At 49.2% G+C, this 18,221-nt stretch overlaps 1 protein-coding gene across 8 annotated transcripts in view; it reads left to right on the top strand.

Annotated features, from left to right (window-relative positions):
• ADAMTS17 (ADAM metallopeptidase with thrombospondin type 1 motif 17) overlaps positions 1 to 17,897 on the top strand; it is a 359,201-nt gene extending 341,304 nt beyond the window's left edge. For 3 of the 8 annotated variants that reach the window (XM_059912613.1, XM_059912607.1, XM_059912615.1), the window contains exons 22-28: positions 2,842 to 3,019; positions 4,213 to 7,138; positions 8,123 to 8,332; positions 10,675 to 10,906; positions 12,357 to 12,437; positions 17,038 to 17,124; positions 17,873 to 17,897. In XM_059912613.1, the coding sequence (XP_059768596.1) occupies positions 2,842 to 3,019; positions 4,213 to 4,379 (345 nt within the window). In that variant the 3' untranslated portion in view covers positions 4,380 to 7,138; positions 8,123 to 8,332; positions 10,675 to 10,906; ... (1 more) ...; positions 17,038 to 17,124; positions 17,873 to 17,897. Of the gene's footprint in view, positions 1 to 2,841; positions 3,020 to 4,212; positions 7,139 to 8,122; positions 8,333 to 10,674; positions 10,907 to 12,356; positions 12,438 to 12,487; positions 12,570 to 17,037; positions 17,125 to 17,872 lie in introns of those variants that run through there. The other 5 variants (XM_059912610.1, XM_059912611.1, XM_059912612.1 and 2 more) reach the window with 5 other exon arrangements.
• The last annotated feature ends 324 nt before the right edge of the window (positions 17,898 to 18,221 follow it).

Genomic DNA, 18,221 nt, shown 5'->3' with positions numbered 1-18,221 from the left:
ATGTGGAGTATCTTTTTTGATGAGTTCCAGTGTCTTCCTGTCGATGATTGTTCCGCAATTAGTTGTGATTCCGGTGCTCTCACAAGAGGGAGTGAGTGCACGTCCTTCTACTCTGCCATCTTGAACCAATTCCTACCAGATTACTTTTCAAAAAATCTTTAAAAGTTTCTTACACCATCCTTCCTCATTTATGATTATGGTGTCCTACTTCCAGAAGAAGAGAGTTTAATTTCTTTGCATCCCTTTTTCTTTTAACCCCCAAGTGATCTTGCTACAAATAATTGAGGGTATCCCTTATCCCGCCCCTGAACTATGAGAGGTTTTGTTGTTACTTAATTATAAGGCAACTTATTCTTTTCCAAGAATAATTTTGAGTGAAAGGCTTCATCTCTTGTATTTGAGCACACCTATCACCTGTATATAAACTCAGCAATTGGGGCTGCAGGTGGATGTCTGTTCTTGCTTAATTACACATTTGTATACAAATACTTGACTACTTCATCGTAAGAAAAGAGAGCTCCTCACACTCTACACAGGACACAGGGGAGAAGTTCAGGGTAAGTCAGAGTTTCTCAGCTCTGGCTGCTTGTTGCAGTCACCTGGAGAGCTTTGAAAAATACTGATGCCCAGTGCATCCTCCAGGGATACTGATTGATTGGTCTGGGACATCAAGACCTTTCAACGCTCTCCAGGTAATCCCATGCAGCAGATCCCAACGTGAAGCCACTCCCTCCGAGACGCCCTCCAGGTGGAAGTCACGTTGCTATGACACTTGTCCCATGTTCCAGGTCTCCAGTTGGTGGGAACCTCCTCATGTGACATCATTCTTCCACTGCAGCACCCCTCAAATTTCCAAATGCTCCAGTACCAACTCCTGAGGTCTGGGGTGGAACCCAGAAATGTGCATTTATCATGCACGAAGGATTCTCAAGGCTGTGAGCAGCCCTTGATGGATTTATCCAGAAGATGGATATGGAGCCAGGCACACAACCTTGCCTGTCAGGGAGAGCCCATTCTGGTTTGAACATGCCAGGACTCTCAAGGGGGGTGGTGGGGGTTGGCAGCGGAGGCGATGGGGCACTTGTGGTTTTCCTACCTCTTTCGTGATTTGAAAAGACTGGGCCCCATCAGAGCACCATGCCCTCTGAGCTCTTTATCCTTCTAAAGTGAAAAAAATGTGATCCTGCTTGTTAGACTAGAAAGCAGAGGAATTCACCTGAGGCGCAAAAGCCCCTTTGGGAGCGCAGATGATGGCCACTTCTCATGGATGAAAGGATCCACGCTGAGCCTGTGCAGGGTAACCCCTCACAGACCCCCAGGGAAGGCCCTTCCTCCAGCACAGGCCATGGTCAGACCCAAGGGGAAGAGAGAGGGAGGCACGTGATCCAGATGGCACCTGGCATCCTCACCACATGTGGCATTCAGAGGAAAGACCCTGCTCCCCTCTCGCTACCCTGAGGTGCCAGTGTTAACTCCAGCTGGGCTACTACACCTGTGATCTTTGCTTTATTAAAGTTTTGCAGAGTGCTCTCAGAACCCCGTAAATCATGGGTTGTGAGCATGCTGGGGGACCCCAGATGGAGAGAGTGTGCATGTGGACCAGGTTCTCTGGCTGGGAGGAGACCAACTTAATGGAGAGATGGTTCCAAGGGCTCCCCGGAAAACAAGCAAGGGCCGAGGGGCTAGCAAGCAGGATGAGGGAGTGGTGCTGGATACCTGGCAGGTTCCCTGTCAAACACTTTAAAGGAGCCCGAAGAGGAATGGGAAGAAGAGCAGGAGACAGAACACATAGTAAAGTCTTAGAAGGCCACTCACTGGGAATGCAGGATGGTCTGCTGAACTAAATACATTGGTTTGGTTTTAGCACACCCACATCTGCAAATGCTGGAAATGCCAAGAACTAGGGGTTGGGTGTCTAAATTAAAACTGTTAGCCCCAATATTAGTCCATGAGTCCGTTATGCAAGAAAGGTTGCACTTCTTCATTTTCTCTAACTTTAGTTAATTCTGACCCCCGACCCTCCAGGCTTGTGGAAATTCAGCCCCATCATTATTGGGCTCCTCTCCACACCCAGGGCTGGACAAAGGCCCGGGAGCCTCACATGGCACAAAGTGCCAGGGAGAGCCCTGTGGCCATCAGGTCCAGTCCCTCCTGGGTGCCAGCAAGCCACCCTGCTCACTGGAGAATTTCAAAACCCAGATGGTTCTCTGCTTGGAACAGGCATGAGAGGGTGGGAGGTGAAATGCAACCAGCATAAACTAATATTTCAACAATTGTGTCTTAGCTCAGGCTGCTGTAACAAAATACCACAGGCTGGGTGGCTTAAACAACAAGACGTTTATTTCTCACAGTTCTGGAGACTGAGAAGTTTGAGGTCAAGGTGCTGGCATATTTGGTTCTTGATGAGGGACAACTTCCTGGCTTGCAGATGGCTGACTTGTCATGTGTCCTCATGTGGTGGAGGGAGAGAACTCTGATCTCTCTTCTTCTTATAAGGACACTAATCTCATCATGGGGGCCCCACCCTCATGACCTCTTTTAAACCCAATTACCTCCCAAAGGACCTACCTTCAAATGCCATCCCACTGGGGGTTAGGGCTTCAACATGTAAATGTTGGGGAGACACAAACATGCAGTCCCTAACATCTTGAAACAGTTTTCCATCAGGCAGCTGGTATGCAGCCAAGCCCTCTTGTCCTGCAATTATTTCAAGCACGTAGGAACGACATGCAGGGGCCTGGCCCAAGGGTGCTATGATGTGAGGCCATTGTCAAAGCCCCTCAGCCCGGGTTAGGCCCCTAGCTCAGCTGTCCTCAGCTCAGCTCTCCCTGTCTCTGGCAGTGCTCGTCGACCTGTGGGAAGGGCCTGCAGTCCCGTGTGGTGCAGTGCATGCACAAGGTCACCGGGCGCCATGGCAATGAGTGCCCAACCCTCTCCAAGCCGGCAGCCTACAAACAGTGCCACCAAGAAGTCTGCAATGACAAGATCAACGTGAACACCATCACTTCCCCTCGCCTCGGTGAGTGCCTCTGCTGGTCCCCAGCTCCTAGGGCTGCTGCATCCCCTGGCCAGCAAGTCCCCACTGACAGTGGGAGTTCTATAAGCCAGAAAACCCCCTCTTTGGGGCTTATTTGAGTTCTGGAGAGGCTAACGTGTCGGTTTTGTAGAGGATCTGAGGTTTCAGAGATGGAATTTCATCCTTGTCATGAAAAAGCTGTTTGTTTACTGTGGTCTCAAACACTTGAGCCCCTCTGCCAACAAATGAGGAACACGGGAGAATGTTCCTCAAGTGTTTTGGGATTCCTGTGCATGAAGGAGGCAAAGGGAGGTGCATCCTTCAGGAAATGAAGGATCTGGGGGTGTCATTCATGAAATCTTGGTGATGTGTGCATGGAATGTTCCTCAAGCTAATGCTTGAGAAGAAAACAGAGGTGTTGACAGGTTGGAGTCTTTAATTCGGCAGGGAGCTTTTGTGTGAGCAGCTTGGACCCGAGTGTTCCAAACCCAGCCCTTTACCAGGCCACATCCCCGGCCAGTGGTGGCACAAAAAGAAGAATATCTAGCACTGATCTGATGATTCTATTGAGCAGAGTTTCTGCTTTTCCAATTAGAAATTCCTAGGGAACTTTTTCCCCACCCAGTGCCCCTTTCCCTAATGCTAGAATGCCACCAACATGAAGGGGATTTCCAAGCAGCTTCACTGGGAGGGTCTTTGAGCTTGCAGAGGTGTACACCAGGCTTTTGCATGCCCTCAGGCTGGACCATCTCTCTGCACCACCAAGTGCCTGAAGGAGATTCAGGCCACCTGCTTGTGCTGTGACCTTGTGCTTTTGTGGGCCCTTTGATATCCACTGCCCTGTGCCATTCTGTTTTATCAATGCCAACAGATAACGTCCTCTGCCATAAAATAACAGTACACACCACTTAGCTCAGAAGCGGGGGTGGGGCAGTGCCCTCGCCCTGAGGAGGCAGCCAGACCACTGAACTCTGCCAAGTGGTCAGGTTGGACCCAGAGTATGTCCCTTGTAAAAGAAAGCCACATCCACAGTGGCCCTGGCAGGGGCATGATTTCCCCGGTCTGTGCAAGGCTCCAGTGTACACATGGTTAAGGGCAGCCCCGACTATATCAGAGTGCAGGCCATCTGTGTGTGCATGATGACGTCCCCAGGCCACACATAACCTCTGGGCTTTCTCTCTCCACTGTCCCCTTAGCTGCTCTGACCTACAAATGCACACGGGACCAGTGGACAGTGTATTGCAGGGTCATCCGAGAAAAGAACCTCTGCCAGGACATGCGGTGGTACCAGCGCTGCTGCCAGACATGCAGGGACTTCTATGCGAACAAGATGCGCCAGCCACTGCCGCCACCAAGTTCATGACAGGCGGCCAGTGGTCCCGCGATGCTCCGACATGAGGTCTGAGTCCTGACGACATGGCTAGTTGAAAGCCCACCCACCCGAGAGCACACCAGTCCTGCGGCTGGGACCCCCAAAGCACACCGCAGCTCACCCAGGAGGCTGTCCCAAGAATCCAATTGCTTAGAACCTGAGAGTGGACTTGACGTTTGCTTAGTGCTTTTATACTTAATATATTGTTAACAGCCACTGGATGGCTTTCTACGGTAAGGAAAAAATAGGCATGAGTCACAAAATAATTGTAATTTCTAAGGTTCCACGTACCTCAAAGGGAACACCTCTGACAGAAATCGTCAAGAGAGACGTCACAGGCGCCCCTGTCTTGGATGTATCGGGGGAGGGGGAGGATATCCAAAAACTGAGACGTTTTACTTTAAAGCAGGCTTTATTCTGAAAGCCCGTGACACCCTGGATGGAAGGAGGCTTCTCTGGAGAGGCCGGGCTGCTGGAGCCCCCTTGCCACCACAAGGACCAGCACTTGGCCCCTCCACCCTGTCAGGGAACGTGCTCTCTAGATCGCGGCTTTTCCTTGGAGGTCTTGTCTCTGAGAGTCTGAGTCTGTGTGAACTAAAAAGGACGCTAGGGCTGTGTAGTTCTGCATACCACCTACGTGGGGGAGAACATTCCAGAAGGGCTTGGGTTTGGGGACGTATCTAGTTTTCAGATCTCTGTTGTCCCCCACACAGGGAAACAGAAGAGCCTCTCTTCAAGGTGCTGTGAGAGGAGGCACGTGCTAATTTTGGCCTTGGGATTGCTTCCTGGCATAGAGGTGAGCTCAGGGCAGCTTTGGGAGGGGTGGAGGGGCTCCCCCTCTGCTTCTGGGGACCTCTGCTCTAGCCAGTACTTCATAAAGCTTTGCACCTTAGAGATGGCTTCCCATTGACCTTGGCCGTCTATCTGAAGTTGATTCTTCTTAGAACCTCTGAAGACTCAGGCTCAGGCCTGGCGCTTCACCCTGGCACGGGGCAGGTTTCCTCCAGGACTGCTCAGCCTAGTGCCAGGATGGGTGGAGGAGTGGCCCCTGGCCACGATGGCCACATACGCACCCAGCCTTTCCATGGCCCAGACCTTGCAATGTTCGTCTTTGTCATGCTGTCGTTGTTGACCCGTCTTAGTGGGGCAAGAATGACACTCAGAAAATCCGGAAGAAGGTATTTGCCTCCTACAGACACCTCACCCCTCAAAACAGAACTGTGCCCTCTCTGGAGCCCAGGGAGATGAAAAGAGTGTCCTCTGTGAAAGCACAGAAGATGGTACGACCCTGCCTGCCCGGGAGCTGGGAGGAGGGGACCCGACATGCTGGGAGGTCTGGTCTACTGACCAACTTGGTGGGCCTTTGATGGGTGCTTATATTCAAGGACTTTATCTTGAGAAACCCACCCTCTCCTCCCTTATTTCAGAGGGGATCTTACTTAGGCTAATCTCCATGGGATCATCTCCCAGTGCTTCTTGATTTACTGGTGCTGTGTTTATGTATCTGTGTTTGAGTTTTTGATGTCACAACTTTAGAGTCAGCTTAAATCAGAAAGAAAAAGAAACACTCTGCCACCCCAAGCCCGTCTTATGGGCTGTGTTTTGGTTTGTGATTTTTTACTGCCCCAGAGGCAGAAAAGTGGTAGGGATGGCAGGGAATCTATTCAGTTCCACCTGAATCTGTGAGAAGTGTTGAGAAAACTCCTTAGGTGTTCTGTGGAAAGACCCCAGAGGGTACCAGGCTGGGGCAGCTCACCTGCAAGGTAACCTCCAGCGGCTGCCCAGGGCCTGTGCAGAACGCTGTCCTCCCTGCTCCGGCTTGGCCGCGAGCAGACTCCCCAGGCCCCTCCAAGTCTTGGGGAGCTAGGGCTCAGTTTTCCCCCAGCCCCAAATGGGCTGTACTTTACCACAGATGAACAGAAAGCTCTCAGCCTCGAGGGCTGAGGAGCAGAGTCGGGGCAGCAAGCTAAGGAAGCCGGGGCAGCCTTGCTTACTGTCTGCATGGGAACCATGGGCCCACCTGAGCTGGGCAAGCATGTGCACATGCCCAGAGGCGAGCCCGTTGCCTGGTGCCTCTGAATCTCCCCCCTGGCCACCTTGACGGTATCAACTGGACGCCCCTGGCAAGGGCCCCACACCCTCAGAATGCAAATGACTGATTCAGTTATTGTTAAACATCCCTTTGGTTCCCCAAAGTTTAGGTCTTTCTGAGCTCTTTTAGCTCATGCTGGCACTGTCACTCTGAAATTCACCAGCCCGCCTTCTGTTCACGGCACAAGCAATGATCAATTTCAGTGAAGCCATCATAGCACTCTTGCTCCACTTTGTACAGAAGACAATGAAACCCTGTCATTACAACAGTGATGTTTCTTTATGGTTAACAATACCCTGTACTGTCACTCAAGTACTGTACCTTTTTGGTTGCACAAATGTGTTACTAACTACAGAGTCTCACAATCTTATGGTGCTATTTTCATTGGTGCAAGTGAAACCCTCTCAGTTGACCATGGCTTGATATTATCAGAACACAGGGAAAGATCCTCAATGGCAGTAATATCATTGCTTTGTTCTCTTTTCTTCATTTCAGAGTCAAATGTATATATTTTCCATTAGCTAACTTACATTACGTACTGTACCCATGGTATTTTTGTTTTACTTTTTGGTGCTGGTTTGAAAGAAAAGAAAAAAAAAAGAACAGAAGACAAACAATGGACACCACTGTAAATGAAAAATTAAGCATTTCATTGGAAGTGAGTTGAATATGTTTAATAAAATGTTCTTCCATAACAATTTTAAGCTGTCTGTGAAGTAAAAGACAAAAACCAGTCCTCGAGGGCTGACAGAGGGAGGCTGTGTCCTTTTCTTCTGCAGTGGTCACACCACTTGCCTGGGACTTGGCTGCAAGAAACTGCAGCCTGCCGACCACAGCTGTGGACAGTGTCAAAGGTCGCTGGTAAATGCAGTTCTGGCGGGTGGCTGCATCTCCCCAAGTGAGTGCTAACAAATCATTCAGTCCTGGGCCTCATCCCTGTGTGGTTGCAAAACCCTGGGTGGGGACATGAAAGTGTGACAGCTGTACAGTGAGTCTGTGAGTCTGATACAGAGCAGCTACCTCACTGGTGGAGCTGCCCAGGCTCCCTGGGGGTGCAGTGACCCCTCTGCAGGGGACCCCTATCATGCCAGAATGGGTACCTGCTCTCCACAACCTTGCCTCTTCAAGCTTCAGCCCCCACCCCAATCCTGCTGGCAGCCCAACAGCTTCGCCACTCCTGCAGGTGTGAGCCAGACCTGGCCCTTCCTACCTCCCAGTCTGGGGACACAGCAAGGGCACCACACCATCATAATGGGGACCACTGCAGCCATTTGGACCCCATCTGGGCCTGACATGGAGCAGGGATGTCACAGCTCCTGCTCTTGGAGGGGGTTGTCTCCTCCCAGTGTCAAGGGGAAAGAGCTCCCCACCCAAGAACTTGGAGGTTCATTAGACAGAGCGCCTCTTTTTAATGTTGGAGCAACACCCAGAAATTTCACAAAATAAAGACCATTTGTTTAATCGACGACCTACTGCCCATGGCCCCCTGGTTACCAAGAAACCTGTAGTTTGTGTTAATTCCCAAGAACCATCAGCCACCTGCCTCTGGGACCCATTAGAACCCTTTCCTTGCTCTGGGAGTTCTGATCTCTCTTCTGGGTTAACTTCTAACAGCCCTGATGCTATGTGATTTCTTTATAAGCTGCTTGGATTCCAGTTTGTTAGATGAAATTGACAAGCAATCAATCAGCAAGTGTTGAGTGAGCTACTATTAGGAACCAAGCACTTCCTGGAGCCACTGAGAACACAAATGGACAAAAGACCTGCTCCGGAGCCCACAGCCCCTCAGACAAGCCTGGAGTCCTGGACAACAGAGAATGAGTGAGAGCTGCAGGAACTCCAAAAAAGAAAGGTCAGGACTTCCCTTGTGGGTCTGTTGATTGCCCTCTGGATACAGGCTAGAAGGCTTGGCATTGGAATCCTTTACAGTGACGCTCGCCCTCTGCAAAGGGTTTTGGCAAAAGCCCCTATGTTTCTACTTCTACACAATTCTGCCTGCATCTATGTCCTCCTTCTCTGTCTGACAACTGACCCCATCCTCATGGAAGGCCAGCCCTCACACCTTTAATTCATCCCCCATTGCTTCTCTACACTCTGTCTCTATCTCCAAACTTTCATTAACTCTCCAGACCTCTCCCCTGGCTTTTGCCCCCTGCACTGCACTGTCACTGTTCTTGACAGGTCACCAGTGACCTTCTGGGTATCATTTGCACACATTTTAGGGTCCTATTCTCCACTTCTCAGCAGCCCTCTCCTTTGGGACATCCTCTTCTCCTGACTTCTCCTCCTTCTCCTTCCTAGCTCCCCTTCGTCTGGCAGCTCTCTAGATGACAGAGTGCTCCAGAGCTAAGCCCTACACCCCCTTCTCTCTCTATACTTTCTCAAGTATATAGGCTTGGGAATGTATACTCAAGCTCAAGGCTTGAGTCTGGCTCAAGGCTTGAGCCAGACTCAAGGCTTTTAAAACCATGTGTATTCTGGTATCTCCAAAATTAACCTCTTCAGTCCTGGCCTCTCTCTCGACCTCCATATTCATACATGACCTCTCCACATGCACAGTCAATCCCACGGGAAGCCCTGGGACTGGGACAGCCCTTCAGAGTCATTCCAGATCTGAGATTCAGTGGGGATGGCTCACCTCTCCTCCATGTGGGATCATCTGGGGTGGCTCCAAGGACAGGTAGAGGCTGGGATTATCAGAAGGTTCACACATTTGCATATCTGGCAGCTGATAACCAGCCTTTAGAACTTCAGCTAGGACTGTTGACCAGAACACCTACAAGTGGCATCGCCAAGGGGCTGCTTAGCAACCCTGAAGTATGATGGCAGAGTTTCAGTGGCAAACACCCTGAGAGAGAGAGCTGGGGACACTTATGAGAACCGTGTCACCTCATATGACAACTCAAAAGTTACACAGCATCACTTCCACCATCCTTACAAAGGCCCACTCAAGTTCAAGGGGAGGGGACAAAGAGTCAACCTCTTGCCAAGAGAATGGAAACGTTCTGGATGAGCAGGTGAGATGGGAAAAATTGTTGTGGTCATTTGGGGGAAGATTCACACACCCCCATATGCAAAATACACTCACCCCTCTCCCATCCTACCCCCAAAGTCTCATCCTATTTCAGCATTATGTTCAGGCTCAAAGTCCAGGATTGCATCATCTAAGTCAAGTGCAGGTGCATGCAGATGGGCTTCCTCCCGTGGATCCTCAGATACAGCTTCTTGAGCAGTTTCTCTCAATTGGAAGATCAGTGAACTCAAAAGAGACATTATCTCCACCCAGTTCCCAACACCCAAGAGAAAATGGTGGGACAGCATGGGAGCACCACTGTCAACACTCCCTATTTAAAAAGGAGGGGAAGCACATCGCGGTCCCTTTCCGTAGCAGTTCTGAAGTACAGCCTGGTGCACGTGGCCAGTCCCATTAGGCTCAGCCCTGCTGCCTGGGAATGATTCTCCCTGGGCTGCCTCCAGACCCAAAGAGGCTTGCTGATTGTTGTAATCCACTCTTAATGGAAAGGGAAGCAAGATTCAATCAAGTGCCCTTTCCTTTGGAGAGGATATCCTGATGTGCCCCAGACCACTGGACTCCTAAAAACTTCACTGATGTAATGTTTCCTTGATTCATCCTGGGGCTTATCTCCCACCCTGTAGAGTGCAGATGATACTGTACTAAGGCCTCTTCTTCCTCTCCTGGTCTGATTAACTGAATGCCATGGACACAGCAGGTCAATGCAGATTCTGTGGAGGGTGTGTACAGTCCAGGCCCTTTGGGGCTACATTGTAACAGAGTGGGAGAGTTAACATAGCCCTGGGGAAGACTGAGCATAAGTGGGTACTGGTGTCTGTTACACATGAATGTGAACTGGGTCTCCTTTCTAAAGGGATGGAAAAGAAAGCACTCGCCAGCTCAACAGTCATACATCTTGTATGTGAACATTGTTAATCTGGCACAGCAGTGCGTTTGGGGCTAATTATTGGTTATGATTGTGGTAGTCCACTGTCATGTGACAGGACCCAATCTAAATTCTGTAGGGGCCAGACTGATGACTTACAAGGGGATATAATGGGGTCTTTAAGTGTTTCACTAAAATATTCCATTCTCACTGGGTTACAACATTGCTGTTGATTTACTATCTTGCCTGGGGAGAGGGAGGCAGTTTCACAGTATAACGTGTCTTCCTATGACAGTTCTCTATCCCACAGGCCAAGGACCAGGTTTCATCCATTCCAAGTGTACATTCAGGGACAGGGGAAATAATCACTGGTTGACCGCAAGGGCCCACTGGGTCCACTGTGAACCAAACATGTATCAGGACTCCATTTATTACATGAACTCCACCCCACTTCACTCTTAAAGGAGGACCAGGATAACACTCTGGGTCCTCAGCAACAATATCAACTTGGATCCTGTGTGCAGCAGGTAAATTGATTAATGATTAATCATTCTCAGCATTTTTATTATCTTTCTCCAGTGCATCCATAACACTCAGCAACAGCCATTGAATTTCTTTGCCTTATAATTTCTATTTCCCTGTTTCTTTCAAATGACTGAGATACTGCACTACCAGTGAAAGTTTTAACCATTACGCTTTTCGGATGCCAGGGGCATGGGGTCCTTGTAGCTGGCAGGTGACGCAGGTCTAAAATCCTATAGGATTTTAGATTCCTAGGATTTCTGATTCCTAGGACTATTCCTGGCACCAGCTGTCTTAGTTTGCGTTCTTGGGAACCCAAACTAAGATGTGTGGAGATGTCTGGGCAGAAGGTTCATTGGGAGGTGCCCTCAGGAACACTGATGGAGTGAGAGAAGCAGGGCTGGGCACAGGGAGATACGGACCTCTGCTACATTCGTAACAGGGGCTCAGTTGATCCCATAGGGAACTTTGGAGCTGGAATGCTCCTTCAAAGTTGAGGCAAGGCTTTGGAGTATCATTGTCTGCAAGCTGCTCTGGGAAAGGGGTGTAATCTCAAGAGTCGGTTCCCTTATGTTGAGGGTGAGGCTAGGGATGGGCTCAGCTGTGAGTCAGCCAATGCTGCTGGCAGCTGGGGGCATGAAGGTCGTAAGGGGCATCAGCGTGGCACACCGCAGCACCCACTGCATGCCTCAGACCTAGGTTTTGCAACACGAAATTCCCAATCTCCTCCCTCTCACACATTCATTTTTACTCTGTAGGCTTCCCCATCTCAGTAAAGGGCACCAGTATCCACTAATGTCTGACATCAAAACCTCAAAGTCATCCTTGTTTCCTCAGTTTTGCTCTCCACCCAGTCCAATGCAACCACAAATACCATTCGTTCTGCCTCCAAATTAAGTCTCTGATCTGTCCGCTTCTTCCTGTCTCTCTGGCCACCACTGTGTGCTAAGTCACAGACCTCGCCCCAGGACTCCACAAAAGCTTCCCAGCGACCTCCCTCCCTCCTGACTCTCTCCACACCCTAGTCAGAGTAAGATTTCAGAAACATAAATGGCCTTCCCCACTTAAAACCTTTCACTTGCCCCTGGAGTTTTCTCAGCTCAAGCCCTGTGTGATCCGGCTCCTGCTGTCCTCTCCCACCCACCGTACACACACACACACACAAACACACACACACCAGCCACACACTCCCCTTTCTGTCCAAATCCTCCACCCTTGTCCCCACCCTTGGGCCTTTGCAGGTGTCTTTCCCTCCCTTTGCAATGTTGCCACCTGCCCCCAGTTCTTCCCGTGGCTAGTTATCTGCATCCTTTGTGTCACAGCTGAAATGTTATTCCTTAGACAGACGTTCCCTCCAGGGCCCAGCAGCCATCTTTCCTCCCTCCTCAATACTTGTCAAACCTATCACTATTTTGTTAACTTTTTTACTTACATATTGTCTGTTTTCCCATTTAGAAAGCGAATTCCACCAGGGCAGAAAACAGGTCCCTCTTGGGTATGGCTGGATCCCTGGTTCCCAGCACATGCATGTCCCAAGTGAGTATGCTTATCCATTGTTGGTTACAACTTATCTTGTTTCTTTTCAGATAAGTTCACGATTGTACCAGAAGATGTTTATACTGGATAAGAAAAGTGCAGTCTAAATTCAATGATTCTTTTGCATATGGCTTGAATGATACAAATATTTGGACAACTAGCTGTAAGTCAATGAGAACAAGATGTTGGCTGTTTTTCAAATTCTCCCCCTTGTCAACCACCCCTTGCCAACAGAGACAGGTATTTTCAGGTGGTTTCCATGGTGATCTAGAAGCTGTTTTCTCTCCTTTTCATTTTATCTTTTGAAGAGGAGAGTGACAGATCAGGAGGCCGAGAAAGTCCCTGGTTTGCTGAGGATTTTGTAAAGCTTGTTGTGGCGCCACCATCTGGTGTTTCTGGAATAAAAGTTTAACCACAGGGTTTATGGACTTATCAGGACAAATCCCTGTGCCTGGCTGGGTTCTAGTGTGACAGAAGTGCTCGCGGTGGGATTCCTGTGACCAGGACCACTCTTACCACCCACCCCCCCATGCACTATGAAATTGTCATCCCCTTGGCTTTGAAGCCCTTCTCAGAAAAACAACCCCTTTCAGATCCTGAGCAGCTTCAGCATTGTAGGGTATAGCATTCAAAAATGACCAAGAAATTAGATGGTTTTCCTCCTGGAATTTCTTATAACACTGGGATTTCCCTTGGAAAAGACTAGGTACTCAGGTCTGAGGAATCCATCCCACTGTAAGAAAAATGTAAATGACCCGGTTAATTAAAGGATCCCTTGGTAGACAGAGCCCAGTCGAGCCAAAGCAAAACTCTTTTCTGGCAGAGCTATGAGAAGGACCAGCACACTACCAGTGCTGCCTGGGGACCTGCCCAGTTACTGATATTTATCTACTACAGTCCAGTGCACAGAACTTATGCACACAGACGTGGAGGTCAGCTTACATGAGGCTCAGGGAAAATGGGCATGTCCCTCCAGTTTCCAACAGGCTCCTTCCTACTTCTTCCATAATCTCTCTCTCCTTCTCTCTCTCTCTTATTCATGCTTTCCACCTTGCTATCTCACTTTCTGTCTCCTTCTTGGGCTAGTATTTATTTATTCTCTTTCTCCCTCCCTATATCCATCTCTCCTTTTCTTTTCCATCCCTTTCCACTGCCTGCATTTTTTCCCCACTCTCTCCAATTTCAGATGATTTCTACTTCTGACTTTGGACCTAGTGTCCATGTAGGAACTTCCACCAAGGGCCCACTCATAGGTCCCCAAGGAATGACGAGCTCCTCTAGGGGCTGAATTTCCACTGAGCCTTTAGATGATGAAGTACCCTTTAAAAATTCACTCTCAAACCACTCACCCAGGATCCTTGCAAACTAACTGCTCTTTAGAGGTTTTAGAGGTCTCTGGGGTCTCACTTCCAGCTTAATTCTGTGTGTGCCAATCACACATTCAGCAATCCTTTGGCTAATGATGTATCTCCAGCTATTGGCTTTCTTATCACTGAGGTTAGTTTTAATGTGCCAGTTGATAGTTATAAAACAGCATTCTGGAAGTTCCGTCCAAGGATTGCTATGTATTAACACATCATTAAAATAGTATATTGCAAAGTCAACATACGATTGTAATTGTTGACCTATCAAATACTGAAAGATTTGGAAACCTTGCTGGAAGCCAAATTCCGTGTTATTAAACTGGGATACGGTAAAGGGAAGAGAGCCTGTTGCAAGTGTTGCAACAGGGTTGGTTTGATGTGTTAATGGTTTTTGCCAATATTGTTTTTTACAAAATAAGTATGTAGTATATCCATACATATTACATTATGATATATTCCATTTTTATTCTGTATACACCTAATGGACATACACACACACATATAATGCATGCATGTGAAGTGTGACCACAGGGTAACTTGGGACAATCTGTTGTGGCCTATATAATGGCCTGAGAGCAATTCAGCAGCATCCCTGCATCCACATCGCTCAGTTAGGACAGAGGATCCCAAGGCAGCTGCAACACCCATCTGAATGTATAAGTTATGGTATATAAAATTTATTCGTATCATGACTCATATATTAAACAATCATTTTACAACATAAGCCAATAAATTTTTATTGAGCAGTGTGGTCTATGCAGGGTGGAGGGAAAGATGAATGATGCACAGTCCCCTGTCCTCAGAGAATCATAACAATATGTCGTTATACCTTCTTTTGGCAAATAGAGGCTTTGCCCAAATGTGGAAAAATATTTAAGTCAGTTCAAAACTATTAGGGCTGTTGGCTCTGAACTCAGGGTAAACAAACCTCTGCCCAAGGAGAAATCAGATCCTCTGTCTTTCAGATGGGTCTAACTCAGCAAAGCCAAGTTCTCAAAATTGGAGTGCCTCCCTCATAAGCTCCCTCAAAAGCATTCTGTGACTCTGACATTGCGTTGACCACACTTCATAATGACGTCACCTGGGCTTCCCAAGCATATTAGGGGTCAAACGATATTGAATAGTCCTGGGTGGTTTTCTCTGTCCAGACCAAGTTCCCTGGCCATGGTGATGGATATCTGTCCACACACAGCCAGTCGCAGCTATGAGCTGGACTCTCACACAGCTATTTTAGGATTTTCAAAGAGATAAATCAAAGAGTAACATACATTTTAAAGAAACAGTAAGTCATGAGCAAAATCAAGTAGATAAGGAAAAAAAACAACAAGAAAACTCAGAACTGACAAGCAAAGTCAAAAATGAAAATGAAAAACTCAAAACACTGGATAAACTCTGGAGATAAAGAATCAAACAGAGGATTCATCATTGGAAGGTTGGATTGAAGAATTTTAGCCAAAAAGCAGTATAGAGAAACAAAGGAATTTTTTTAGTGAAATTTTTGAAAGTTAAGAAAGAGTGAAATACGTTGAAAGGTATCCACTTTTGTCTAATAGGGGCTCCAGAGACAAAAACAGAAGAAATAGCAGAGGAGCCATATTTGAAGAGATAATAGCTGAGAATGTCCAAGAATTGAAGAAAGACATGAGTCCTTATATCAAAAGGCATCACAAATAGTGAACAGAATAGAAAGAAATCCACGCCTCACACATAGTAGTGAAACTGCAGAAACCAAGGATGAAGAGGAAATCTTAGAAGCAACCAAACAGAAAAGAGAGATAACCCCAAAGGAACAACAGTTACCTGACAGCAGATGCCGGGAGGGAATGGAGCCATATCTCTAAAGGGCTGAGAGCAGCCAGGGTGACTTCACTGTTGTTCAGTCCTCCATTAGGGTCCCATGGGACACACGGTGGGAAGCCAATGCCGTCCTTCTCCAGAGTCTCCCATAATTGACAGGGGTCCATCTTCATGTTCCTGGCCCCCTCATCCATCCATTCATACAAAAACCAGAAACCTGAGAATCAACCCAGAGACAGAACATCCCCAAGGCCTGTCACTTTCTGTCTTTAAAACTCTCTTCAGTCTGTCCCTCTTCCCCACCCCCGCGGGGGTACTGTTCTGCTTCAGGCCCATGGCAGCAGCCTCCAGCCGCCACACCAATACTAAAGTGACCTTTGGAAGACCACTGTCTACTAAGGGCTCTCTTTATTGCTTCCCCGCTCAAAGACCATCCCTGGCTCAGCTTCATAGCAGCCTGGTCCCTCTGTCCCCCTCCTGTACCCTGCCCGGGCCTGTCTGTGGACCCCCAACTGTCCAAGCCAGGAGTCTGCAAACTACGGTCCACCAGCCAATTCCTTCCCACCGCCTGTTGTTATAAATAAAGTTTACTTGGAACAAGGCACGCCCACCTGTTTGTGTACCTCTTGTGGTTGCTTGTGCACTGCAGACAGAGCCCAGTAGGAGGACTGGACGGTCTGCAAAGCCTAAAATACATAACATGCGACCCTTCACAGAAAATATCTGCCAGCCCCACTCTAAGCGCTCTGAAATCTCCAGCCTTTCCACAGGCTGTCCCCTTAGCCTGAACTGCCTCTCCTCTGTCTGCCCATTTGCGTGGCCCCATGCCCTTGCCCCCCGTGTGGCCGCTCTGCGTTGGCCGCTCTGCTTGGATCCCAGCATTCCATCCAGCGGCCACATCATCTCCCCATGAGGCCGCGAGCTGCTGCGGGTGGGGCCTGGGCCTCCCTGGGCTCAGCTCCCTGCCCAGGGGGACACTGGGTGGGCGAGAACCCACTGGCAGAGGAGACAGTGCATGAGAGAGAGGACAGTCATTCCAGGGACGGGCTGCTGGCATCTGTCACCGTGGCACTGTGAGCTCAGGGTTCAGGAAGGTACTGGGCCTGTGTCTCCGTCACACCAGGTGGGTCTCTGGTCACTTCCACTGGCTGAAACACTCGGGCCCTGCAGGCTCCTGGGTCAGCAATGGTGCCTCCTTTTCTCTGTCCTGTTCTTAATGACACAGTGGGAAATGTGTCTGAGCCTGGACTATGAGGGTCACCAGTCCAAGGGTGGCTCCTGAGATTACAGTTTTCCCCCCCAGTAACACCTCATCCTTGCAGACTCCAGTGGAGGCAGCTTCCTGTAGACCTTTAACTGAGATGCGACAGGGTTAAAGATGGTTAAAGAAAGCAAGCCTTGTTCCCTCACAGATGCTGCCGATTTCCGTTCTCTTGCAGCCTATTTGGACGTGCCCTCTGCCCAGCCCCTGGCTGTGGGGTGGTGCCCAGCGATGCCACACCGCTGCTCTCAGCACAAGCTTCTAGGTAATGCTAGGTACGATACTTACAATTATCCTGACTCCTAAGAATCTCATGCGATATATTTTTACCTCCACATAAGTTGATCTTTTTGTGAGGCATAATAATTCCAGGCAGGGGCACAACTTCTCACCTGTGCCCTTGAATGCTGCCCCCCCCCATCCCTCTGCCCACACACACTCCTGCCCTGTGTGCTCCTCCTCAGGGCCCTCCAGGCACCACAACCACCCCTTCCGCTTTCCAGTCTCTCAAAGGCCACAGCCTGGCAGGCGCTGGGCAAGGTTGGGGCGTGGCACCAGGTCCCCCCATTCAAGGCACAGCTGGGGAGTGACGTGAGGACTGTGCCTGTCCGTGAAGGATGTCCAGGCTACCAGAGCTGAGGTGCAGTGCCCGTGGAGGCCAGAGAGCCGTGTGCTTCAGTGTGAGACGTGTGTTATCCATGTCTTTTCTGTTTTCTGGTGCTTTGACATCTGGCGTCTTGCTGAGCCCAGAGGGCCTGCCCCTCCCAGGGCTAACCAATTCCTAGACTAGTCTGAGAGTGTGCTCCTCACGTGCAAACCAACCCGTTCAGAGCCCACACCCCCAGCCACCTCCTCTATCAGGCTCTCACACTCAGGGCCACTCTCCACCTGCCCTAAAACCCAGGGCCAGGTACTAGAAAACTAGGGACAGCCCTTAGACACTCCCAGCTGAAATTATTTTAACCAGTCAATCCTAAGCCTGTTTACCCTGCCTCGCCTGTTCCTTCCTACAGATACCACAATAAAGAAAAAAAAAAAAAAAAGCTTATCCCTTATCTGCACCTCACACCCTCTGCCTCCTGACCAGCCCCCGTGCTTCCCATGTAGCCCTGAGTGGCGTAGCCTGCTCCCTCCTCTTGTGACCTTGTGAGTCACAAACTATCTTGTCATTGGCAATCGTCTCCTAATCTGTCGACCTCGCTGTACCTCATGTATCCTGGGAATACACTATATTTTACAACAGGACATGAAGAGGAAAGTGGTCCTGACTCTTGGGAGGATGAAGACAGGACCCACAGGTGGACAATCAGGGCCTGTTTGCCTAGTTCCATGGAAGGGAAGTAGAAGGGTCAAGGGCTTGTG

The sequence above is a fragment of the Balaenoptera ricei genome, chromosome 2, assembly GCF_028023285.1.
Source record: "Balaenoptera ricei isolate mBalRic1 chromosome 2, mBalRic1.hap2, whole genome shotgun sequence".
NCBI classification, from domain to species: domain Eukaryota; kingdom Metazoa; phylum Chordata; class Mammalia; order Artiodactyla; family Balaenopteridae; genus Balaenoptera; species Balaenoptera ricei.
This window is presented reverse-complemented; position numbering and strand designations above follow the sequence as displayed.